General features: G+C 35.6%; 1 protein-coding gene across 2 annotated transcripts in view; it reads right to left on the bottom strand.

The window, feature by feature from the left end:
* The window catches only part of ADK (adenosine kinase), a 613,194-nt gene that overhangs the window by 113,957 nt on the left and 472,560 nt on the right, over positions 1–26,677 (bottom strand). For both annotated transcript variants that reach the window (XM_033209675.1, XM_033209676.1), the window contains exons 8-9: positions 13,776–13,811; positions 2,292–2,406 (exon numbers count right to left, since the gene is read on the bottom strand). In XM_033209675.1, the coding sequence (XP_033065566.1) occupies positions 2,292–2,406; positions 13,776–13,811 (151 nt within the window). The remainder of the gene's footprint in view (positions 1–2,291; positions 2,407–13,775; positions 13,812–26,677) is intronic.

Here is a 26,677-nt window from a genome sequence, read left to right as displayed (position 1 = left end):
CCAGGGCTCAAAACTGCATTAACATTTATCATGTTTGCTTTTGTAGCTGACACCACTGAACAGATTCTCTATCCATCTTGTATTTATCATGCATTGCAGATATAGTGCATCCTCTAATTTAAGTTCATTTTCATATGGTAGGAACAGCAAAGATTAGCCAGTGTCTTTCCTCAAATAAATTCCAGCTTGTAAGCATTCCTAAGAATGGCTTAATAGATTTAATAAAGAATAAAATGAGTTCACAGGAAATACAATCACAGGATGGGGAGGTTAATTTTCAATTTTGGGAAAAACTGCAAACTCACAATGAAGAAGACACTTGTACAGTATGTATATCTAGAATATACAAAGACTTAAAATGAATGTCTCCACAAAGAGCAACCAAAGAATATTTTGTAAATCTGAAGGTAGTACTACAATTCCCATAAGAAGCCTGCATGTTTTTCACTTTTCTCAACTGTTTACTGCTAAGACAGGAATAATCCTTATACTATAGGAAGAAAGCAATTCAGATAGTTTGCATCAATGCAGGGATACCTTTTCATGGTTTCTTTTCTCTCTTGTACAAATTAACAACCTGGTTCTTTTTGCCACCACAATAAAATATTGCTAGTACTTATGCCTTTGCTTACTTGATCCTCTTTGACTCCATTGCTCTCCATCCTTTTTTTTTTGTTTTTTGGAGACAGGGTCTTGATCTGTCACCCATGCTAGGATGCAGTGGAGAGATCATAGCTCAACACAGCCTCGAACTTCTGGGCTCAAGTGATCTTCTTGCATCAGCCTCCCAAGTAGCCAGGACTATGGCATGTGTCACTACTCCCTCAGCTAATTTTTTTAAAAAATTATTTTTTCTAGAGATTAGGTCTTGCTGTTACTAAGGCTGCTCTCCAACTCCTGGGATCAAGCAATCCTCCCATCTTGACTTCCCAAAGTGCTAGAGTTACAGGTGTGAACCACTGTGCCCACCTGTCCTCCTTTCTTTAAATCCTTCCTAGAATTTAAGGATTCGCAAGGATATCAATGTATCTTGGGAAAGCCACTCAACATCTCTGAATCTTGTTTGAAATTTTTTTAAAAAAACTTTTCTTTCTTTTTTTAAGGTTTTAATTATAGATAATTTAAAACATATCCATAAGTGGAGATAACAGCATAATGATGCCCCCATATATCCACTGTCTAGCTTCAACAATTAATTCATTACCAGTCTCATTTCATTTATACCCTCACTTTAACACTCACTGAATTACTTTGAAGCAAGTATTTTTTGAAACAAATCTCTGAATCTTGCTTTTGACTATTCTGAAATAAGAAAGTTGATATATATGTATCTATTTATCCTATAACATCATGTTATAAACCTCAAATATAAACAATAAAATTTATTTTAAAAAAGAAAGAAAATATCTTGACAATAATTTCATCTTTGACCAGTTTCAGGCTTTATATTTAATTCAACACAAATGTACTTCATATTCACTATAACATCTTTTTTCAAGATGTACTGATCTCCTGAGTCAATACAATCCATATAGTTTGCACCAATAGATAAGAACTATAATTATATTTTACTTTGTACTTATATTTTATGAATATTATTTTAATTCCCAATTAGGTCTTTAAGGTTCCTATTTTATATTTCAGTGTTCAACAGAGTACTGAACAAACACATAGGTAATACTAAATTGCTCTGGTTTACAATAATAACTAATCAACTGATTGGTTTTAATCTGAATGGTACAGACAGAATTAAAACATTTATATTTTGGTTTTAATAGTGGGTAGTTCCATATTAACACTATTAATCATTTTAATCAATAACATGTTTGCTTACTAGATGAAATTCCTGTTTTATGAGTGCTGTAAAATAGATGGTAAAATAAAACAAAAAATGAGATTTTCTTCTTGAAGGAAAAATGGAAAATGTAACTTAGTTCTGGATTGTTTTTGTTCATAATTGAGTAAATTTATTTTACTCTAGTGCAGGTATTTTATAAATGAAATGTATCCTTTTTTTTAGGAAAGATATTTCTTGATTGACAAAATCCCCAAAATAATTAAGTAAATTATATCCAAGTGGTTTATTTAACTAAATTTTAATAAATTATCTTCTTGAACATGAAATCTTTTCTACTGAGATACAGGGTAGAAATATTTATTAAAGTAAAATACTTTATTTTATATATATTGTACATGTATAGTGTATATATTATAATAGAAAGAAAACAGAATTCTTTTGTAAATGATTAATCTCCGTAATACTAGATTCATCACAAATTTCCCACATGTACCTGTAGCCATTATAGTGTCATCTCTCCCTTGGGTGAAGATCACGATTCGCTGCCTCTTTGAGTTCATCTTTGGCAGGGCTTGTGTCTTTTTGGCTATCTCTTTAATGTCTTTAGTCTATTAACAGAAGGAAGGAAAAAATTCTCATGACCAATAAAATAAAACAAAACTTTATTAGTAGTTTAACAATTTAGCTTCTGTTGATCAAAATAAGAGACCTGCATATCTATTAAGAGACATTACATTTTTTTAAAACCATATACAAAAGTAAATAGAATAGCACAGTGACTTCCAAGGAACCCGTCAATGATCTACACAAATTTAAAATGTATGATGAATCTTATTTCACCTATATCCTCATCCACTTGCTTTTCGGATTATTCTAAAGTAAACCCCAAGAACTATATATAATTTCATCTATAAATGTTTTAGTATATATCTTTGAAAGGTAATGATAAACATAACCATAAAACTATTATCATACTTCAAAAATTATTAATAATGACTAAGTATCAACAAATATCCAGGCAGTTTTCAAATTCCCAATTAAAGAGAGGTTTTTATAAAGAGGAAAATTTAATTATTTTAGAGGGTTAAAGAACATAATTATGCTGACTTTGGAAAAAATACAGGTCTTATAATGCCAATTTTTCAAAGGACTGATTTGAGAGAAAGAAATGCTAATCCTTTCCTACAAAGACTTAATTTTCTTTAAAAAATATAAAGTTTAAAAAATGACAAACTGCCGGGCGCGGTGGCTCAAGTCTGTAATCCCAGCACTTTGGGAGGCCGAGACGGGTGGATCACGAGGTCAGGAGATCGAGACCATCCTGGCTAACACGGTGAAACCCCATCTCTACTAAAAAATACAAAAAACTAGCTGGGCGAGGTGGTGGGCGCCTGTAGTCCCAGCTGCTCGGGAGGCTGAGGCAGGAGAATGGCGTAAACCCAGGAGGCGGAGCTTGCAGTGGGCTGAGATCCGGCCACTGCACTCCAGCCTGGGCGGCAGAGCGAGACTCCGTCTCAAAAAAAAAAAAAAAAAAAAGACAAACTAATTGTCAAACCCTGATGCTGTTTTTCACGCCACACAGGCCATAAAGTTTTACTGAAATCTTTATTGAACTTTACTGAAATCTTGAAACCTAACTCTTGAGCTAAAGGCAGAAGTTTTAGAATCATCTTTTCAACCATTTTGGATAATTTGAAAATCCATGTCTGTATTCAGTGGGCTTCTAAAACGGTCCATCTTTTGGGCTTTGCTAACAAAACTAATTTATTCTATCACTATGCAAAGTTTCAAATAGTTACAGAGAAAGAAACACCTATCAGAGGGGAAATACAGCTGAGTGGCATAAATGAAGGATATATAAGAGAAAAGATAGAATATATGAGAGAGAAACATTTAGGCAAGCAAAGCAGACAGGTCACAATGGTTTGCAATGGTTACAAACATCACCAGAAACTGGTATTTTTAAAGGGATGACAATCTGTAGTGAAATATTTTTATATTGTTTGTTCACTCAATATTTAATAAATTCCAGATAATACATGAAGCTAAGCTTCTAATATACATAGCAGGATGACTTCTAGAGGACAGTTATTTCTGAAAAGAATAGCCATTTGGAGGAGGACAGCGCTGCTGACTTTTCAAACATGCTGACTATTTCGCTTTCGGTTGCTTATTTTAGAACAGAACTAAGCCTGAACTCTGATAAGATGAGAAGAAATTCCCTCAGTTTCAGGAGACAGACTTTTAGAAATGACTAGTAACAGCTGAAAGGACCGAAAAATGCCATGTAATATCTTCACTCACCTAAATAAATGTAAGCATATAATTAAAACAACTCATGTATATTTTGGCAATTTCCTTAGCACATATTTTACTACTATGGGATTTTTGCTTTTGATTAAGTACAGCTCATATTTAATAAAGATAAGAGACAAACACATTCACTTTATCATCCTGAAAGCAGAATCTTATGACTATACTAGATGTTCTTTAAAAGAAAGTCTTTCTTCAAGGTGGTATAAGGAATACATTAAGAATAAGATTCCGGCCGGATGTAGTGGTAATCCCAGCACTTTGGGAGGCCGAGGCAGGCAGATAATGAGGTCAACAGATCAAGACCATCCTGGTCAACATGGTGAAATTCCGTCTCTACTAAAAATACAAAAATTAGTAGGGCGTAGTGGCATGTGCCTGTAGTCCCAGCTACTCCGGAGGGCTGAGGTAGGAGAATTGCTTGAACCCAGGAGGGAAAGGTTGCAGTGTGCAGAGATTGTGCCACTGCACTCCAGCCTGGTGACAGAGCGAGACAGCATCTCAAAAAAGAAAAAAAAAAAAAAAAAAAGATTCCATGGTTGCTTTCTACCAACCCTTTGAGAAGATATATTTTGTTGAGAGCTTTGGTAATTTAATCAAAGAAATGTTTCTTATGTCTCAAATTAAACCTCATAAAATGGCAATTAAAGGACAAAATAAACTTTCCAAGTACAAAACATAATTCTTCCCAGATGTATGTAAAACTTTATTTCTCTTTCTACAGTAATTCCTCTCCTCTGTCCCCAATAGGTTCTTCTCCCTTACAATTAAGCTCACACATCTTAACAAACAATGAAATTACAAGGACTTTTAGAATATGACAGGCTTGGATTTACTATTTGTATGATTTGGGGCAGGTTAATAAACCTCTCGAAGCTCCATTTCCTCATCTACAAAACTAAGAAAATGTTCACATTAAAAGATTTTGGGGGATAAGTATGCTAAGATTAGTGGGCAAAAGGTTAAAGAAAACAGGATATTTAGTCTCAAAGCATGTCCCCCTAAGATATTCATTACAAAAGAAAAAATAAAAATGTTATAGCAGAGAAAATTGACAGACATCACCTTAACCCAGATAAATCAGTTTAGTGATGCTAAAATTAGTGGATAAAACAGAATGCTTTCATAGCCCCAAAGTAGTATCTCCTCCAAGATATTTATTAAATACAATGGGAAAATAGTAACTTTACAGAGGATAAACTAGCAAACACCACCTAAACCTAGTGATCAAAGTTTAGCATCACCAACAATAAGAAACTGTGAGACCGTGTACCTCCTTGATATGATGCACCAAGAAAGGAATATCACTTCTGTGGTTTCGCTGCCAAAAATGCCTAATCTCAATGTAATCATGAGAAAACATCAGACAAACTCAAATGGAAGGACATTCTACAAAAATGACTGACCAGTACTTTTCAAAAGCATAAAGTTCATGAACAACAAGAGTGAGGAACTATCACAGATTAGAAGAGACTAAGGAGACATGACAAATATGCAAAGTGGGATTTGATTCTGAAACAGAAAAAGGAAATTAGAGAAAAAACAGTTGAAACCAGAATAAAGCCTGTATATAGTTCAGTTATTGTAGTTCAATGTTAATTTTCTGTTATTCATTATACTTTGGTTATGTAAGATGTTAATATTAGGGGAAACTGGGTGAAGGGTATGTGGGAATTCTGTACTATTTTTGTAATTTTTCTAAGACTTAAGTTATTTAAAAATAAAAAGTTAAAAATTATGAGGATGAAAGAAGATGAGGTAAGTGAAATAGCTTAATGCAATATTCAGCATATACTAAGAACTTAAATACTAACTTCTTCCCTCTAATTACTCTCATTTTAATACTCTTTAAAATCGTTACATCCTTAGGTTGCCCCAAAATCTCTAGAAAAGGCTTCAAGAGTTTTGAGTATGGAACATTCAATTATAGTAGCTATAAGGGAGAAGACAAAGACAGGGAGGAGTAAGAAGTATGAGTTGAAAGCTCATAAAATTGAGATATGAGCCATGTATATAGCTTTAAAGTGCTCATTAAATCTTAACTTCTCTAGTCAGTAGGTACTATTATTATCCCTATTTTATAGATGAAGAAACTAAAAGCCATGTATAAAGCTCTAAAGTATTCATTAAGGTAAGGCGTGGTGGCTCATGCCTGTAATCCCAGCACTCTGGAAGGTGGAGGTGGGTGAATTGCTTGAGCCTAGGAATTTGAGACTAGCCTGGGCAACATAGTAAAACTTCATCTCTACAAAAAAATGCAAAAATTTGCTGGGTGTGGTGGCATGCACCTATAGTCCCAGCTACTTAGGAGGCTGAGGTAGAAGGATGGCTTGAGCCTGGGAGACAGAGGTTTCAGGGAGCTGAGATCACACCACTGCACTCCAGCATGGGTGACAAAGCCAGATCCTGTCTCAAAAAAAAAAAAAAAAAAAAAAAAAAAAAAAAAAAAAAGAGAGAGAGAGAGAATGACACTGGAATTTTGATAGGGATTGCACTGAATCTACAGACTGCTTGAGCCCAGGAGGCAGAGGGTGCAGTGAGCTGAGATCGTACCATTGCATTCCAGCCGGGGCAACAGAGTGAGGCTGTATCAAAACAATCAATCAATCAATCAATAAAATAAAGTACTCATTAAATCTGAACTACTCTAGGCAGTAGGTACTCATACATATCCCTTTTTATGAATGAAGAAACTGAGTCACAGACGTTAAGTAATGTGCCTAAGGTCATAAATATAAGCAGTGGAGAACAGACTAGCACCCAGAGTCTGACTCCAAGGATAATACACTTAACCATTATTACAGTGCTTCTATAAATGCTAGCAATGTGCTTTTTGTTGTTTTTATCACAAAACTATAGCATGTTCATCCTAAACCATTTTCCTACCACATTCACAAATCATTCCTGATCTTGTGTTTAAGTCTGCTATTTTTTCTTAATTTGGCTGATATTTTTACTCCAGAGAATTTCAGTGTTTTTTTTTCTTTTTGAGATGGAGTTTCACTCTTGTTGCCCAGGCTGGAGTACAATGGTGTGATCTTGGCTCACTGCAACCTCCGCCTCCCGGGTTCAATCGATTCTCCTGCCTCAGCCTCCCGAGTAACTGGGATTACAGGTGCCCGCCACCCCACCCAGCTAATTTTTGTATTTTTAGTAGAGACAGGGTCTCACCATGTTGGCCAGGCTGGTCTCGAACTCCTGACCTCAGGTGATCAGCCCGCCTCGGCCTCTCAAAGTGCTGGGATTACAGGCATGAGCCACCGTGCCTGGCTGAATTTTAGTTTTTGAGTTTCAAGATATTTTTCATTTCTCTCTGGGGGCGGTGGCTCACGTCTGTAATCCCAGCACTTTGGGAGGCTGAGGCAGGCGGATCACGAGGTCAGGAGATTGAGACCATCCTGGCTAACACGGTGAAACCGCATCTCTACTAAAAATACAAAAAATTAGCTGGGCATGGTGGCGGGCGCCTGTAGTCCCAGCTACTCGGGAGGCTGAGGCAGGAGAATGGCTGAACCCAGGAGGTGGAACTTGCAGTGAGCTGAGATCGCGCTACTGCACTCCAGCCTGGGCGACAGAGTGAGACTCCGTGTCAAAAAAAAAAAAAAAAAAATAATAATAATAAAAAGATATTTTTCATTTCTCAAAGTCATTTTGAAATCTAATCTCCCTTTCCAACATGTTACAATGTGTGAGAGAAAGCTGTGTGGTTTATCGTAAACAGCACTAGACAGAAGAGAACTGAGTTTTGGTTCTGGCTACATAATATATTAGCTATGTGACTTTGAATAAGCCATAGAGCCTTTTTTTTTTTTTTGAGATGGAGTTTCCCTCTTGTTGCCCAGGCTGATGTGCAATGGCGCGATTTCAGCTCACTGCAACCTCTACATCTTGGTACAAGCAATTCTGTCTCAGCCTCCCAAGTACCTGGGATTATAGGTGTTTGCCACCACACCTGGCTAATTTTTTGTATTTTAAGTAGAGATGGGGTTTCACCATGTTGGCCAGGCTGGTCTCGAACTCCTGACCTCAGGTGATCCACCCACTTTGGCCTCCCAAAGTGCTGGGATTACAGGCATGGGAGCCACTGTGCCCGGCCATATAGCCTATTTTTTTTTTTATCTGTTGAACTGATATGGCAATACACACCCTATCTCTCTCTCAAGGTTTGTGCAAGTATGAATGTATTAATGATATGTTGGGAAAGGTTTTATAAACTGTGAAGCATTTTATAAATGTAGAATTATGCTTTTATTGTCATTAGTGATCACATTGTATTCCAAGTCAAAGAACATACTGTCTTCATTCTTTTTTTTTTTTTTTTACCTACTTGTATCTTTGAATTGAAGATACATCTCTTTTAGAAAGCATATAGTTAGACCTTAGTTTTTTTATCCAGTCTGAGAATGTCTGCCTTTTTATCATATTTACTCCAGATTAACATTATTATTAATATAGTTGAATTAATATCTGCCATTAGCTATTTGTTTTCCATATGTCGTATTTTAAAAAATATGTTCTATCCCTTCTTTACTGCCTTGTTTTATATGAAATAGGTATTTTCCAATGCAGCATTTTAATTTCTTTTTTTTTATTTTTTCTGTTACACACAACTTTATTATTTTGGTAGAACTACAAAATTCATTTTAATTACTAGTAGTGTTACTATTACTAGAATTTTTTTTTTTAAATCATACTTTAATTTCTGGGACACGTGCAGAATGTGCAGGTTTGTTACAGAGGTGTACACGTGTCATGGTGGTTTGCTGCAGCCATCAACCTGTCATCTACATTAGTTATTTCTCCTAATGATATCCCTCCTCTAACCCCCCACCCCCTGACAGACGCCAGTGTATGATGCTGCCCTCCCTGTGTCCATGTGTTCTCATTGTTCAGTTCCCACTTATGAGTGAGAACATGTGGTGTTTGGTTTTCTGTTCCTGTGTTAGTTTGCTGAGAATGATGGTTTCTAGCTTCATCCATGTCCGTGCAAAGAACATGAACTGGATTCCTCAAGGATCTAGAACAAGAAATACCATTTGACTCAGCAATCCCACTACTGGGTATATACCCATAGGATTATAAATCATTCTAATATAAAGACACAAGCCCACATATGTTTATCGCAGCACTATTCACAATAGCAAAGACTTGCAACCAACCCAAATGCCCATCAATGATAGGCTGGATAAAGAAAAATCTTCATTCTATTTTTAACCAGCTGATTATACAAAGGTTAAGCAATCCTGTCACAGTCTACCTAGTTCTGTAGAAAACCAGTTGTAGTGTTTCCACACATTGAGTCATCTAGCCATACCATTTTGTTTTGTTTTCCAAATAGAAACTCCTTTAATAGTTATGCTGTTTATATGATGTGTCAGTGCCAGCTTGATCTCATATTCCCTCCCCACTCACTCCATTCCAGTCACACTGGCCTTCTGTCAGTTCCTGGAGTACATAGTACATTAAGTACTCTCTCGTTCAGAGGCTTTTATAGTCCTGTTCTTTCTGTTTGAAATTTGTTTTGCTGTTTGTCTTTTTTTTTTTTTTGTCATTGCTAGATATTCATATTTTTAGGGTCATTCCATAGCCATCATACCTAAAATAGGAACCCTTCCCACATTCTCTTTCATGGTACACTCTCTGGTCACTTCCACCTTGTCTTGGGGTCTATCAAAGTGGTATGGTACTAGCTTATCACTTTCCCTTAACTGAACTGTTCTAAAATTGTCCTCTTTTGGGGTTCAGGTACCTACAAAAAAACACTGCACTCTCTTAGCCAGCAGCGCCTGATTTAGGGTCTTATTTTCAGAAACTCTGAAACTCTGGGTGATCATTCATTGCATTATTTATATTTGTGAAGAACACAGGAATCTAAAAATCACCTAAGGTAATTCTTTGGTAATCAACACCACCTGAATACATTCTCTGTAGACTTTGTATCCATGCTGATCAATGAAACTTTCTGTGATGATGTATATGTTCTACCTTGCATTATCCAATAAAGTAGTCACTAGGTACATAGTCTATAGAGTACTCAATATGTGCCTAGTATGACTGAAGGACTGAATTTAAAATTTTACACTTGATCTTAGTCAAAAGGCTGAGAAGCGATGAATTTTAAATGTTATTTAATTTTAATTAATCCTAATTTAAAAAGCCACGTGGCTAGTAGATGCTGTATTGGATAGCATAATTCCATACTTTTCTCTTTCAGCAGTGTAAGATGAAAGAATCCTCATTGGTCAGAGAAAGACTACAAGTCTAAGATCTTTTGGGTAGTCAGGGGTTATGGAAGAAGTGAAAAAAGGGAAAAGGATTGCATTGTTTCCCCTGTGGGCAGAAGTATTATTCTTAGAGATCTAAAATAAAAAAAAAATGAAAATTTGTTACTTGGAGTAAAATGAAATAAATAATCCAATAGACAAGGTATGAATTCTCATCATTTGGCATTTACTCAGTTGCAGAAACAATGAAAATACAGAGAATATATATATATTTAGGTTTTGAGGTATTTTCTTTTTTTTTAATCAATTTTCAATAGTTTAAAAAAGGTTTTATAATGAAACATGCTTTTGAGTATCTTATTTTTATTTATGTTCTAAAAATACGAACATTAATCAGTTCAGTTCAGCTCAGCTCAAGAAAAGCTAGATTTAAAAACACACTCCAGTCTGAACTGATTTTCTAGAATAATAAAAGGCCTTATAAAACTTTTTACCCCAAGAATTGTCATTTTAAATTCTTAGCAGGTCTGTCATTTAAATCAGGCACTATGCAATTTTCCATATATATATATATATATATATATATAAAATCCTCTCTCTTCTGCTTTGTGTTCTGCCCAGCTCCAGTTTTTATCTCATTCTCCAGTGCCCTCCTAAGCTGCTGCTTCTAACTGAAAATTGCCCAATTCAGTTTAAAGATTTTTTTAAAAAATAAAGATTATCTAAAATTTGCAGAGAAGCTAACCAGAATAATAATAAATAAATAAATAAAAACAATGCCACTGAGAATATTTCCTGATGAATAAACACTGGTTATTTTAAGATGCGCTTGGATTGGTCTGTCAGCAGCCAGATCACTAGTGGCAATACTCAGTGGCTTTTGGAACTGACTGGGATTTATAGTAGAAAATGAGGGTAGGACAACGGCACTGATGGAAGGAAAAAATACTCACCTTTCCTTTCTTTTAATCTTTTCACTTCTTTCTTCTCATTCATGCTCCAAATTTAGAGTCAAAATTAAAGTTAGGAGGGATAAACTGCAGATTTTTGTCTAGTTTGTCATACTAGCCAAGAGTATTAATGCATTTTCACACAGAAAACTATGAAGATAAAGTGATTTACTTTTGTTTTATTCCTTAAGAATACCACGTTTCAAACCTATGCTTTCCCATTTCTGTCTAATGGCCTAGGAAACTTTAGTGACATTATAAAATCATTGAATTTCTCTAGATAGTGTTCCATACATGGATTACATTTGATTAAAAATACCTATTTGAGGGTATCCTGCTCATGGTTCAAATATATTCTGCAATGCTTGTGATGGTTTTGGGAATCTACAAAGAGACACATCAAGACACTATGTGTTTTATTTAATCTAACATATCACTGTCAATATCACTGACAGAGCAGTTTTGCTATGTCAGGAGGTAATAAGGTATGTGATTATAATCATTATCATTTTGCTTATATGCTGTAATCAATTATGGCAGATTTATGGCAAAAACAATTCTAGAATCAGTAAGTAAGAACTAATGGAAAGGTTAATACAGTGCTAGTTAGTAGAAAATAGAAAAAGTAGTTTGTTCCTATGACTGAATGTAAACCAGGCATATGAAAAGCAAGTAGCTCAAGGGGGAAATAAAATATTAATCAGGCTTAATAAACTATTTTTAAAAAATTGCTATGTAGACACTACAGGATCATGATTATTTGTTATACAACAAGTTATATTTCTAAGTATCTACAAAATTGGTTATTTTATAGAACCAAAAATACATTTTTTATGGTAACACAGTAAACTGACAGGATACAAATACATGTTCTGAAAGTTTTTTTCTATGGGGAATTCTGATGTATCAACATATAATATAATTTTTTAAATATTAAAACTTAAAATAAATAAAACCTTAAAAAACTCCTGAAAAGTTTTATTTATATTCTTATGATCAAAACATTTGACTTTTTAATTGAATATTCCCGTGATTACATTTTGTTCTACATATAATTGCCATTTTGGGAAATTAAAACGTGAAACTTAAATTAGAAAAAAACCCACCACTTGGAAATCCTTTTTCTGTATGTGACTTAACCCTAGATTTACTATAATATGGTAAAGCACAAAAAAGCAAACTTGTAAGAAACTATCACAGTTCCTAATAATTGAATACTGAGAAGCAAGGTTCCCTACTCTGGAGTAGTTCTTTTATAGGATCTTTCGAATGGAGTATCTGTATCACATGTTCCTTGTCTTTCTCTATGAAGAGGAAGCTCTAGCTCTGGTTTGTCAAGTCTGATGACATGAATAACATGCACATGTATTACTTTGTTGCTTGATAATCTGCCTTTACTACATTTAAACAAGAGTTTCACAAACTCATATAATATCTTTCTCTAGAGTTCAAAGTGAGCTTACTAGTCCTTACCAATACTATCCAGTCACCACTCACCTCTTCCCTACTTGATACACAATACTGAATAAGCAAATAAAAAGAAAGTTCCTACATTTCGGCTGTGGTTAGATTAAATTTTTAAAAATTACTACCCTGTAACATTTTAAGTTGCTGTAAGAACACAGCATTCTACATAGTTCACTCAGTAAATATCATAGTCATAAAAGACTCCAACTTAGTTAATTCTCTGTCAGTTAACCTGGGTTCATATTAGTCAGTGTTTTCTAACAATCAATTGGAAGAGGGGTATTATACAGATAAAAAACATGGTTATCTCAATTTTGCCAACAACGACCACATGGAGTTTTGAATCTTGACAGGATAATACTTGTATCAGGAAAACAGAATTAGGAACTAGACATTAAATACAATTATTGATATTTTATTTCAGAAAATGTGTGTATATTTTATGCTACCTCCCTCTCCCCAGAAAAAAAGAGGGAGAGAGAAGAAAAGATAGGTTCAAACAGTAAGTTTATAAAAGCAGGATTTAAATTAATCAATTCCTAACAACTGTTAAGTACAACCTTTTAGAAATTAATTTGCATAATGATAATCTACATGTGATGGGGCTGAAATCATTTAAACGACATTATATTTCATTATTTGGTCTTGTTCCACCACTGCTTTAGCAGTGAATCCTTATGAAATGTAATGCAGCTAATGAGGTAGCTTTTTAACTGAACAAACTGACAGGCCCCGTATCTGCAGAGGCAGCTTGAAACCGTGCCCAACCTCTTGGCTTCCCAAGAGGCTTTTCAAAATTCAATAAATAACATCTGTAGGCGATGTTGGGTGCAGACCTAGCAGAGTGCGTCATAACACTGTGCTGGCAGAACAAAGAAACCATGACGACTGCCAAGTTTCCATGGCAACTGCTGCGAGGCTCTGAGAGTATAATAGCACATCAATCACTGTCCAAAAGAACTTCATTATCAGCTAGAAAAAACCTTTAGGATCTGTTTAGTGTGCAATTGTGGGTTAACTCACCTCAAAGCCTTGCTCTCTAGCAAAAGTGGCAGCTTCCTGAAATAAAAAAAAAAGAACAGTTAATTATAAAGTGCTCGGTAATGAAGAAATAATCCATTTTTTGAAACTCATTCAGTCTTCTTTTTTACACAATTATCTCAATATACCCACATAGTTCAATTTTTATTCTTACAGCAATAAAGATTTCTTCTTTCCCTTGGAATAATAATAATAATAAAAAGGCAGCCTAATGTCAACACACTTCACAAGTTGGAATAAAGAAGATGTAGTACATGTTTTTACTGTAGCTGCCACAGTGAGTTCAGGTGTTCTGACCTCAGCAAAGAAAGACAATCCAAGGAATACGCTGGTGGTTGTGTTTTTAATTAAAACAATACCTCTCAAAAAGCTCTTATGTAGAGAAGAATGCCTGCTAATAAATGTATAAATTCAGAAAAATCATCTTTTTGCAATCCTCCTAATGAAACTTATGCAGGCAAGGATCCTCAGTAGACGTTAAATTCACTGGGTAAAAAGGATGATAGGGAACTGGGTATTTCCATGGAATCAAAGTATCTCAGATTTTATGCTGGTCACGGGAGCAAAGCATAACTTTATAATGGAAGGATCAAGCTGTCATCACTTTAACCCAGTGATCGATGCTATCACTTATCATCACTAATAGTGGGATCACCAAATATTCTTTGCCTTCTGTTATGATGCAGTGTGAAGTTCACAGCATCACCTATAAAGTATTCTGACCTAAACACTTAAACATGAATTAATCAAAACCTTAGTCCAGTAACTTGCAGCCTATAAGAAATACAGAGGATAGGGGAACAAGTTAAAGTATATACAGCAAAAGCCATTGGAAAAATTCCTAGGGTAGGACATTTTGTAGGACAACTAGCTTAATGTTTTTAACAAGTCAGTGTAATGATAAAGTAAAAAAGGGAAAATGACCAAGAACAATGTATAAACCTTAATTGGTTTATACAAACTAGCTACAAATGATATTTTTGGGACAAGGGGAGAAATCTGAATCTGAAATGGAAATTAGATAATATTAGGAATTATCAGTTTGATTTTAAAAGTCCTTAATTCTTAAGATGAATCCTGAGGTATTTAGGAATGAAATGTCACTATATATATAATTTATTTTAGAATACTGCAGACAAAAATTAAAGTGAAGCAAAAGTGGCAAAATGTTAACAAGTGTTAAATCTAGGTGTGTGTGCTATGTAGGGGTTCAACGTCTCCTTTTTTGTTTAAATTTTAAAATAATAAACAGTCCAAAAATCCTCTTTAATATAAGATGACAGGGTAACAACAGTTGAGCATTAAAAATACATATGGTTAAAAAATTTTAATACACAAAGTTCTTCCAGATTTTAAATATCTTAAGGACACCATCTGATGATTATTATATACCCTAAGGCTCTTATAACAGGTTACTAAATGACAAAAATACGTACGTGTAATGAAATCCTTTCCTTTTCTTTACTCTTTGTGCATATACTTTAATTTTGGGACTGATAGAAAAGGGAGGCAATATTACTTTTCAACTCTACTTCCCTCTTGAAAAAAAAAAAAACTGCAGACAACTGTCAAGAGTCTCTACATCTTAACTTACATTCTTCCAAAATTATCTTTGCCAAGAGATATTAATAGAAGGATGGGATTTGAGCCTGAGTAGTGAGCAGATCCAACTCAACTAAAACGACTGCAGCATCAAGCCATGTAAGGCAGAAAGTATAGTCAATGTCTTCAGCAGAAATTTGGGAAGACATTGGGAAAAAAATACATGTATGCACCTATGGTCCAATGTACTAATAACCTATAGGTTAGAGAACCATTTTGAGGATTTAGAAAGTTCGAAATGTATGATTACAGCTAAACACTGAAGTCAACAGAAAGTGTTAAGTTGAAAGTACAACTCCTTACGCTATTTACTAGAGAAACATAAGCCTGATCAAGTTAGCCTTAGTTCATGTAGACAAAAATAAGCAAATCAATATTGATCTTGACAACTGGTCAATTTGTGCAAGCAAGGTTAGAGCTTTGTACATCACATAGTCAATAACATTTGCTGGCTGCGATATCAAGGAATAGGATAAGGTTCAGAAGCTATTGATGTAGTGCTTCCCAAGCTGTCACTCTGAACCAAGCAAATTCTTATATGAAAAAGACAGCAAAAAAGCTATACTAGAACCACTTATTTATATGAAACTTCATCAGAGACATGAGAGAACCCCAGGGGACTGTAAGACAAAGTTCAAAGGAAGAATCTGTAGGACTAAAATTGTACTAAGCCATAAACACTCAAAATTCACATATAGTAAAATTTTTTTAATGTCCAGTTTTGCTCATACAAATAAATTAACTGTAAAAAAACTATATATGTCTGTGTGTGTGTGTGCATATATATATATATATATATATATATTTATTTTTTTTTTGAGACGGACTTTTGCTCTGGTAGCCCTGGCTGTAGTGCAGTGGTACAATCTTGGCTCACTGCAACCTCTGTCTCCTGGGTTAAAGCAATTCTCCTGCCTCAGCCTCCCGAGTAGCTGGGACTACCCACCATGCCCAGCTAATTTTGTAATTTTAGCAGAGACGGGGTTTCACCATGTTGGTCAGGCTGGTCTCGAACTCCTGACCTCAGGTGATCCGCCTGCCTTGGCCTCCCAAAGTGCTGGGATTACAGGTGTGAGTTACTGTGCCCAGCCCAAAAAAAAATATTTTTAAAAATTAACTGTGATCTGTTATGGTATGGAGCTAACTGCAAGAAGACACATATATAAATGTCAAATTATTATTTTTTAAGGAAACCAGGCCCTAGGACACTTCCATGTCTGTAAACTATTTCAAGCATCAACATATTTCTGACTGAGGAAAGATGTACTTAAGAAAAGTCAACTCAATTTTCTGTCTTAGTGCCCCCTCACACAGGTTTGCTGAGCTGTGCCCTATCACCAGAAAAGCTAAGCTGCTTGTTCTGTGGCTTAAAATGATCTTATCTTCTGACTTCCTCCCACCTTCCTTTGATCTTGGACTGGTGCCCCAAGTCACTCCATTAGAGAAGGCAGCTGGCTCATATCACTGCAGACTTTCCCACAGCTAACCTCTGATCTGAAGGTGTTTGTAGATACAATGATAGAACAACATTTATTTTTCCCTGTCAGCAAAACAAACAAAACAACACGAGGGAACAGTTTGACCCAGTAAGAATTTTAAGCAGAATTTTAGTTGTCAGATTCATGACATGCAGAGGCAGAAAGAAAAGGCATTAGGTCAGAAAGTAAGCAAGAAAGAAGAGGCATAGATGGTGGGCAGAAGAGTAAGACAGGTTCCAAATATCAGAGGTAATTCCAAGTGAACTGATCGCACTAAATTGAAAAGGACCTTTTTAGTGTGCCTTTGCAGTAAAAGTGAGAAAAGAAAACAAGCAAGTTCCCATCTGTGCTGCCCCAGGGCGCCTTGTACTGAGTTTCACAAATCTAATGAAGCAGTCAGGTTAAAATCCAACCACAGAGTGGATGTGACATGTGGAGAACAGCTCGGGTTAGAATAGAAAAGCAGGGCGGTTCCTAATGCAGGTGATTATCCATGTGATAATCATTATATTTACAGGCTTTCCATTTTAGATCTGACATCAAAAATCACAAAGGAGGAGGGATTAAGGAAATAAACAACCGACACAGAGGCTTTCCTGCTCCCGAGAGTATAGCACTTTCATTCATGCATGACAAGCAACAAAAGCAAAACTAAACAGGCCGGGAAAGAGTATTTCTAAGAAGGCTGGATTTCACATTAACACTTTTTTTCAATTTTGATAACTTTCACTATTATTCAGTTTCTCAGTCAGGTCACATTTTCAGAATCAGTTCTCATTGTTGTCTATACTATAATACAGTATCATTTTTGGTTTACAATGAATGATACTCACATAATATGTCCTTTACAACAACAGAGCCATTTCTTCCTTCCTGGAATTGAGTGTTGTGAATAAAATGACATATAATTAAAGTCTTAGACTCTCATCTATACCACACCACTTAGGTTTTGCAGTAGGCTTGCTGCTTCAGCAACCAGGGTAAAAGGGTGCTGGTAAAACAACCAAATATAGTTTTTGAATGGAGGTTAGGGAAAAACTATGTTAATCAGGTTAATGAAAACTATGGAATACTTACATTAAGAGCTAAAGGGATTAGCAAGCCACTATTAAAAAGCACAATCCTGAGATTACACAGGAAAGGAAAGAAACTCAAGTGTATGTTTGTGTATATGAAAGACAACTATGGAGGAGAAAACTTTCTCTGCATTTCGTCTGATAACGCAAGTTCTTCCTTATAAAGTAGAATTATCTATGATCAATATTAAACTAAAACCATAACTTGCCCATACTCACTGCAATTCCAATTGTTGAAACACAAACAATATAGAAACACAATGATTTCTGTATATTGACAAGCCAAGAGGAAATGGAGCCACCAGACCAGGTCTGTTTTTTTACTTTGCTTGTTCATCTCTCCATGCAACAAACATTTACCTCCTAAGTGTAGTTTTAGGCTGCCAGCATCTGTGTACGGTTGTGTCATTGCTACAGCTGTTGCAGGCCTTATAATGATATTAGACTTTGACTCAGTAATACTATAACTCCTAAATGGAGTGGTATAGGTGAGAGTTTAAGACAGGGGGGTGTCCGTCTCTCTTTCTCTCTCTATATAAAAATCTCTGCATAATAAAAATTCATATAATTGTATATAAATTTAGAGGTATAATATTCTCTTTGAATGGCTTTAAGTGCAACGTAGTACTGGTCAGGAGGCAATCATAGCCAATGGAAAGAGTACAGGATCTAGAATCAAAAGGCCTACACTAAGGTCCCAGTTTTACAGATTATTTGCTATGTAATCTTGAGCCAGTCATTCAGTATATCAATTTCTTCATCAATAAAATTGGGGTTAACAATACCTATTTTGTTGCATTGTTGTTAGGAATAAATGAAATACTTTATGTGAAACTGAAATCATTTTGCCTATTGAATTCAAGTACTTGTTAAGATCTCAGGATAAACAAGAGAGTGTCAGAGCACCTAGAGTACATTTAATGATCTGTCCTATCTGTGGATTATATGTGTAGAAGGCAGTCTTCAAAATGGTTGCCAATGATCCTTGAACCCGGTATTCAAATCCTTCTGCATTCTCCTCCCCTTGAATGTGCTCTAGACCTAATGACTTGCTTTAACAAATATATGACAAAAGTGATGGTATGTTTTGCTCATCTTCTTGATAACCATGCCTTCTCTCTCTGAGCCTTCACTCTAGGAGAAATAAATTGCAGTGTTGTAAGGACTATGGAGAGGTGCATGATCAATAACCAGTGAGGATCTGAAGTCTGTGATCAGACACGGGTGGGCTTGGAAGAAGATCCTCCCCTAGCTGAACAGCGAGATGACTACAAACCTGGTTGACACCTTTATTAAAAGTCTTATGAGAGCCAGAGGCACCAAGTTAAGTGAGCAGTGCCTGGATTCCCTATCCCACATTTTATATATGAGGTTAACAAGAAAAATTCAGATGATTTCACATTCAAATTACATTAATAAAATCTTCAAAGTGGCCAGGTGCAGTGGCTCATGCCTGTAATCCCAACATTTTGGGAGGCTAAGGTGGGAGGATTGCTTGTGTCCAGGAATTTGAGACATGCCTGGGCAACATAGCAAGACCCCATCTCTTCAAAACAACAAAAACCGAAACTTCAAAGCAAGTGTGGTTGGCAGATCAGAGGGTAAGCAAATTCTGGAAAGAAAATTTAGATATATGCTATCTCAATGGCTTTGTATACCTGATTGTGGTCAACCATTTCTTCAACACAGATTAACCAGGAGATATTATCCTTTGCATGAAATTTAAGTTTCAATTCATGATGTCTTCTGTTATTCTGAAACAATGATTGTGTTTCTGACACTAAAATATGAGTATTAAATAGTGCTAGAATCCTCAGCTGAGAAAAACAATACTGAGTCAAAGTCTCCTACCACTAGAATGTCTGCAACAGCTGTAGCAGTGACATAACTCTAAGTCATGCTGAAATTTAACAATAAAGAACTATCCACTGTGTATTTATTTTCATACAATATATACAATATATCATAACATAAAGATTTATATTGCTAAAGCCTCTAAATATTTTCTCATGCTGTCCTTCAAACTATGAGTTACCTTTACTTTATGTTATGTATCAAATCATTTATATACTTTCTTATGATACCACATTAGTATTATACTATTTTAACTTACACATTATTTCTGATAAGGAAAAATTTTAATTTGTAAATAAAGTAACTGAAGGCTGGAGAAAATTGTTGCATAAAATGTGAGTCTGGGAACCCCTTTTAAAATAAATTTCATTCACAAAAGTATCTCTACTAGCTTTTCCAAGGAATATACCATATAACTTTTTGGAGATTTTCAACTTGTGCTCTGACATTTATTACCATATGCTTCCCGTCTACAGAATGCTGAATAAAAATATTATTTAACATTTTATTGAGTGCCAAAAACTCTATGGGGCAATGTATAACTATAAAGACACTCCTGCCTCTATCCAATAGGTTTATAATAAAAATTAGATAGACAGTATATAAATTATACCTCAATAAATGTAACTGAAAAAAACATTAAGCAGCCAAAACACAGGCAAAAAAAAAAAAAAAGTTAGTTTACAAGAAACTTAACTGTTTCATAAAGTGATTTATTAACTGACTTGTCTATTCTAGCAAGGAGAGTTGTTCATTCCCACTTTTAAGCATACTTAATCTGGTAACTGAAGAACAAATTAAGTTAGGAAAAAGTGCTTCATCAGAATGTAAGACAGATGAGTTACTTAGACCAACTTCTTTCAGAACAACCCAAGTTTTTGGTATTAAAGAACAAGAAGAAAGAGGCTAGGATAAGAAAAATGTTAGGATAGTAGCCCTATTATTGGGAATTTTATTTCCATTTTTATTTTTATTTTTTGAGATTGGGTCTCACTCTGGTGCCCAGGCTGGAATACAGTGGCAGGATCATGGCTTATTCCAGCCTCAACCTTCCAGGCTCAGGTGCTCCTCACACCTCAGCCTCCCAAATAGTTGGCACTACCGGTATGCACCACCATGCTCAGCTAATTTTTGTATTTTTTTTGTAGAGACAGGGTTTGGCCATGTTGCCCAGACAGGTTATTTCCATTTTTAATGAGATAATATGTAGTTCGTATAAATAAGACAGTCAACAAATGTCAATTCTTTTCTTTTCTATTATTGGATTCTCACAAAACCCCTAAAAATTAGCATCACTTTTATCTTACAGATGAAAATTTGGAAGGTTCAGAGAGATTCAAGTATGTCCAAGACCATACAGCAGGTAATTGTTATTGGCAGCATTTAGATCTGAGGCTTTCTGAATGGTCTCCTGCTGATGAACTCTTTCAGGTTTTGCACGTCTGAAAAAGTATTCTGCTTTTGTTTTTGAAAGGTATTTTCACTGGGTCTAGAATTCTGGGTTAATAATCTCTTTCCTTCTGTGTTCCAAGATCTAGCTTGCATTGTTTCTGTTGAGGAGACTGCTGCTATTCTTATCTTTGTTTCTCTGTATGTAATTTTTTTTGTTGTTGTTGTTGTTTTAGAAACCTAGCTACTTTAAGGTTTTTTTCTTTATTACTGATCTTAAGCAATTTGATTATGTGCCTTCGTGTAGCTTTTCAGTGTTTCTTCTGCTTTTGGTTTGTTAAGCTTTTTGGATCTGTGGGTTTACAGTTATTATCAAATTTTGAAAAATTTCAGCCCTTATGTCTTCAAATATTTTTTCTGTCACCATCCCTAGTCTCTATATATTTGATCAGCTAAAGTTGTCCCACAGCTCACGGCTACACTGCTAGTTTTTCCAGTCTTTTTTCCCTCTAGGTGTTTCATTTTGAATAGTTTCTATTGCTGTCTTCAAGACCCTTAATCTTTTCTTCTGCAGTGCCACATCTTATCCAGTGTACTTTTCACCTCAGACATGGTATTTTTTATTTCTAGAAATTAGGTCTTTTTTACATTTCCCACATCACTCTTTAATAGGATCATGTTTTTATTTACCTTCTTGAAATACAGAATATATTTAGAAATGCTGTTTTAATATTTTTGTCAACAAATCCTAACATCTGTATCATCTCTGAATCCATTTCTATGAATATTTCTCATTATGGGTTGTATTTTCCTGCTTCTTTGCATGAATGGTTATATATACATATGTGTGTGTGTGTGTGTGTGTGTATTTATTATTGATTGACTGAGACAGGGTCTTGCTATGTTGCACAGGCTGGCCTCAAAATCCTGGGCTCAAGCTATCCTCTTGCTTCCGCCTCTTAAGTAGCTAGAAACTACAAGCATTTGTCATTGTGCCTGGCTTACTTATTTATTTTTTAACAATGCCTTTCTCAGGGAATGAAAGGTAATTTTTGATTGGATGACAGACATTATGAATTTTATGTTTTGGATGTTGAATATTGTATTAGTCCATTTTCATGCTGCTGATAAAGACATACCCAACACTGGGCAATTTACAAAAGAAAGCTTTATTTGGACTTACAGTTCCACGTGGCTGAGGAAGCCTCACAGTGATGGTGGAAGGCAAAGAGGAGCACGTCACATCTTTTGTGGATGGCAGCAGGCAAAGAGAGAGAACTTGTGCAGGGGAACTCCTACTTTTTTTTTACATGGAGTTTTGCTCTCGTTGCCCAGGCTGAAGTACAATGGCACGATCTCAGCCCACTGCAACCTCTGCCTTCTGTGTTCAAGCAATTCTCCTGTCTCAGCCTCTCAAGTAGTTGGGATTACAGGCGTGCACCACCATGCCTGGCTAATTTTGTATTTTTAATAGAGATGGGGTTTTACCATGTTGGTCAGGCTGGTTTTGAATTCCTGACCTCAAGTGATCCACCTGCCTCAGACTCCCAAAGTGCTGGGATTACAGGTGTGAGCCACCGTGCCTGGCCGGGAACTCCTCTTTTCAAAACCATCAGATTTCATGAGACTTATACACTATCATGAGAACAGCACGGGAAAGACTTGCCCCCATGATTCAATTACCTCCCACTGGGTCCCTCCCACATGTGGGAATTCAAGGTGAGATGTGGATGGGGACACAGCCAAACCATCTCAAATAATTTCTCATTATATATTTTTGAGGTTTATTCTGAAATTCAGTTGGTTACTCAAAAACAACTTGATTCTTTACAAGCTTATTTATAAGCTTTGCTAGGTGAGATGAGAGCAGCTCTTAATCTAGAGCTAATCTTGTCCCCAACTGATGTAATATTCTTTTGAGTACTAAAAAAGATGTCCAATTTATTAGAGGTTTTTCCACTGTGATTATTGGGGCTGTAAACTATTATTAATCTTATCTGAGTTCAGGAAATATTCTGCTTATTCCTTTCCAGGGGTTTTATCCCTGTACCTGAGTAGTTTCCTAGCATACTTATGCGGGTCAGTACTCGGCTTAAAAATCAAGGGGGAGCCCTCTGCAGATATCCAGTGTGTGTGCTCTATCTCTGTGAAGCTCTGTCTTCTCTGGCACTGTCTTATGCACATTCTAGCCACCTTGACTTTGTCTCCACTCAGTTGGGCCACTGGGTTCTGCTTTGGATCTCCTTCCTGCAGACTGCAGACTGGAAGCTATCTAGGCAGAATGCTATGGAAATTGTATGGATGCCTCATTCATTTTCTCTCAGGGATCACTGCCCAGTATTGTCTAATGTCTAAAAACTCTTGTGTTATATACTTTGTCTGATTTTTGCATTGTTTGAGGAGGGAGGATAAATCTGGCCACTCTTACTCCATTACATCCTGCAGAAGTTCAGTGTGGATCCATTTTAAAGTATAGATGCTAAAAGATCCTGGCATATTCAATGAGTCTGTAATCATTTATTAGTTTAAAAAAATGTATCAGGCCAAAGACAAGACCAGTTGATCAGATATATTAAATGTGTCTTACCTTGTTCTTATGTATTTTTTTTTTTTAGACAGGGTCTCACTCTGTTGCCCAAGCTGGAGTGCAGTGATATGCTCTCAGCTCACTGCAACCTCTGCCTCCCCGGTTCAAGTAATTCTCATGCCCCAGTCTCCCTAGAAGCTGGGACTACAGACACGTGCCACCACACCCGGCTAATTTTTGTATTTTCAGTAGAGATGGGGTTTCGCCATGGTGGCCAGGTCTTTAACTCCTGATCTCAGGTGATCCACTTGCCTCGGCCTCCCAAAATATTGGATTTACATGCTACCATGAGTCTGTACCAAACATGTACATGTAAAACTATGGTGGCTAAGATGTAGCCACTATGTCCAGCTACATTTTATTTTATGAAGGATATAGTTCTTGATGTACTAAACCATAAGCATTCTACTTTACTATAATCTACATTTGATACCCTCTGAAGAATTACCTACTCAGTTCTGAATCCTCCTTTATTTTACATATTCTATATTACTGTAATTTTCTTGCTTTTTGTCTTACCAACTAGAAAGTTCTGCATAGTTAATACATCTTTACTTTTTTTTCCCTCGTCCTCTCTTTCCAACCAACAGAGGGCTCTACCATAATGTATAATCAATACATTATGCTAGGATCAGCAACCTACAGCCTATAGGACAAATTCATCCTGCCACCTGTTTTTATAAATAAAGTCTTATTGGAACACAGCAAATGCTATTTGTTTCCATATTATCTAAGGTGTTTTTATGCTACCACAGACAGAGTTGAAGTAGAGTAGCTTAACAGAGACCATACTACTTGGACTTTCATTAAAAAAAAAGTTTGCTAGGCTGGACGTGGTGGCTGTTAGCCTTAAGATAAGTAAAATGTGTATCTTTTGATAGGACTTCCTTCATTCATTGGCAAAACAATTTAAAAACCAAATAACTTATATTAATAAAAAGGCACTAAAAGACAAGATAACCAATTTTTATAAGTTTAGATACCTGTTTATGTAGAATAATGAGAAATAATTCACCGATCAGTGCTTAGAATTAGATGAAAAGAAGAAAGAAGACCTCAGTTGGGGAGAGATCAGCACCCTTCTTAAGTGCTTTTCTAATAATTCCTTCTACTTTGTTCAAATGTGAACCAATGTCCTTTATATTTTCCACATCCCATGGTCCTTCCCAAGTTGTCAAGGTGTGATAATCATTGCCACTGTAAGTCTCATCCTCCGGGGCTACTCTAATGGCCCTAACTTACTCTACTCTGGAAGTTTTACAAAATTCACTCTTGAAAAAAAAGTAAAAACAAAATGAAAATGATACATAAAACACAAAAATGAACAAATATACACAGAACAGTTTTATTTTTTTAAACTACTGTGAGTAAAGTGGTAAGAGTAAAGTGTGAGATGTGCTAGATGAATATGAACTTTAAAGAGAGAGCCCTAATTTTTAGCTATTTTGACTAGACCATATCACAAAAGGTCTACTACTCTTTGGCTCTTTTGATTTTCAGAGGGAGAAGAGGGAATAGAACTAGAAATCCCAGTAATATTCACAGTCTAAAATAGTACTGGATAAAATAAAAAAAGAAACTTACAGGACTACATTGTAATTTTTTTTTAATGTAACAAAATATAGTAAAAACAGAGCAGCATCTACTTTCCTACATCTAGTGAAAAATAAAGGTAATTTCCCCCAGGTCAGAATTTTTACCTATCGATAGCACAACCCATCTAAATACTACCAAAAGCCTCTTCAGAGGTAACAATAGAAGAAAGAAAATAAGAGAAAAAAAAACTTTAAAAAAGCTAACATATAAAATCAATAGATATTACCAATAACCAATATTATTTTCTTATTTTTTGCCAGCTGATTCATAGTAATTATGTACAGAGTGTATTGTAATGTGGCTGTCTTAGAAACAAATATAGCATTGACAAGATTTTTCACAATGGCCAGTGGGCGTTAGCAAGGACAACCATAGAAATAATCAATACAGGTCTCTTAAGTAAAAAACAAAACTACCCCACAACTACAAAGAAGTCAGAGAGAAAAATCTAACATGCATGAAAAAGAAATTGGTCAAATGTGCAGGTTAGACTATTCATACACACACACACACACACACACGCACACACAGAAATAATACAAATCTACTACATGCTCTACTGAAGGGTTAGGGTTAGGGTTAGGGTTAGGGTCAGGGTTAGGGTCAGGGTTAGGGTTAGGGTTAGGGTTAGGGTCAGGGTTAGGGTTAGGGTCAGTAGAGCATGTAGTAGATGGTGAATAGATACTAAATTAAAAGTAGATACCACTGCTATATGGAAAAGAAATAGGTTTTAGGAGATACTGAATACTTCTGCAAAGTTCATACTGCATTTAATAATGAAATAGGAGCCAATTATCCTAGGAGTCAATTATCCCAAAACAGAATGAAGAAATGTATCTACCACATAGACCCTCCTTTCCGAATGTGAGATAACATATTATCCAACCTTAGTGCTTGCTTGTGGTATTCTGTAGTCTCCAAGACAAATAATGAGTTCTGCTTGGGTATCAACAACACAATGGGAATTGAAGGTAATACACCATATAGGTAGTTACAAAGTAGTGGCACTTCTACTGTACTGAACATTATACAGCAACTGGGCTGACAGATGAGATGTAAAATTAACTTTTTGTTAACAGCCATTTGACTTATGATAAATAACACTGCAAATTCCACCTACACTTATCTCAGAAACTGTTTTCTCATGGGTCACCAATCTCAGTCTTTCTTCTCGATCTTTTTGAATAGGACTTGATCTCGTTTTTTCCAGGGAAGAAGGATTTCTGCATAGTGTAACATTTAGAAATATTTATTTAAGATATAAATTGAGTATTCATTCCCTTTTATTCTTTCAGAGATTTA

This window comes from Trachypithecus francoisi, unplaced genomic scaffold (assembly GCF_009764315.1).
Source record: "Trachypithecus francoisi isolate TF-2019V2 unplaced genomic scaffold, Tfra_2.0 Lachesis_group9, whole genome shotgun sequence".
In the NCBI taxonomy this organism is placed as follows: domain Eukaryota; kingdom Metazoa; phylum Chordata; class Mammalia; order Primates; family Cercopithecidae; genus Trachypithecus; species Trachypithecus francoisi.
This window is presented reverse-complemented; position numbering and strand designations above follow the sequence as displayed.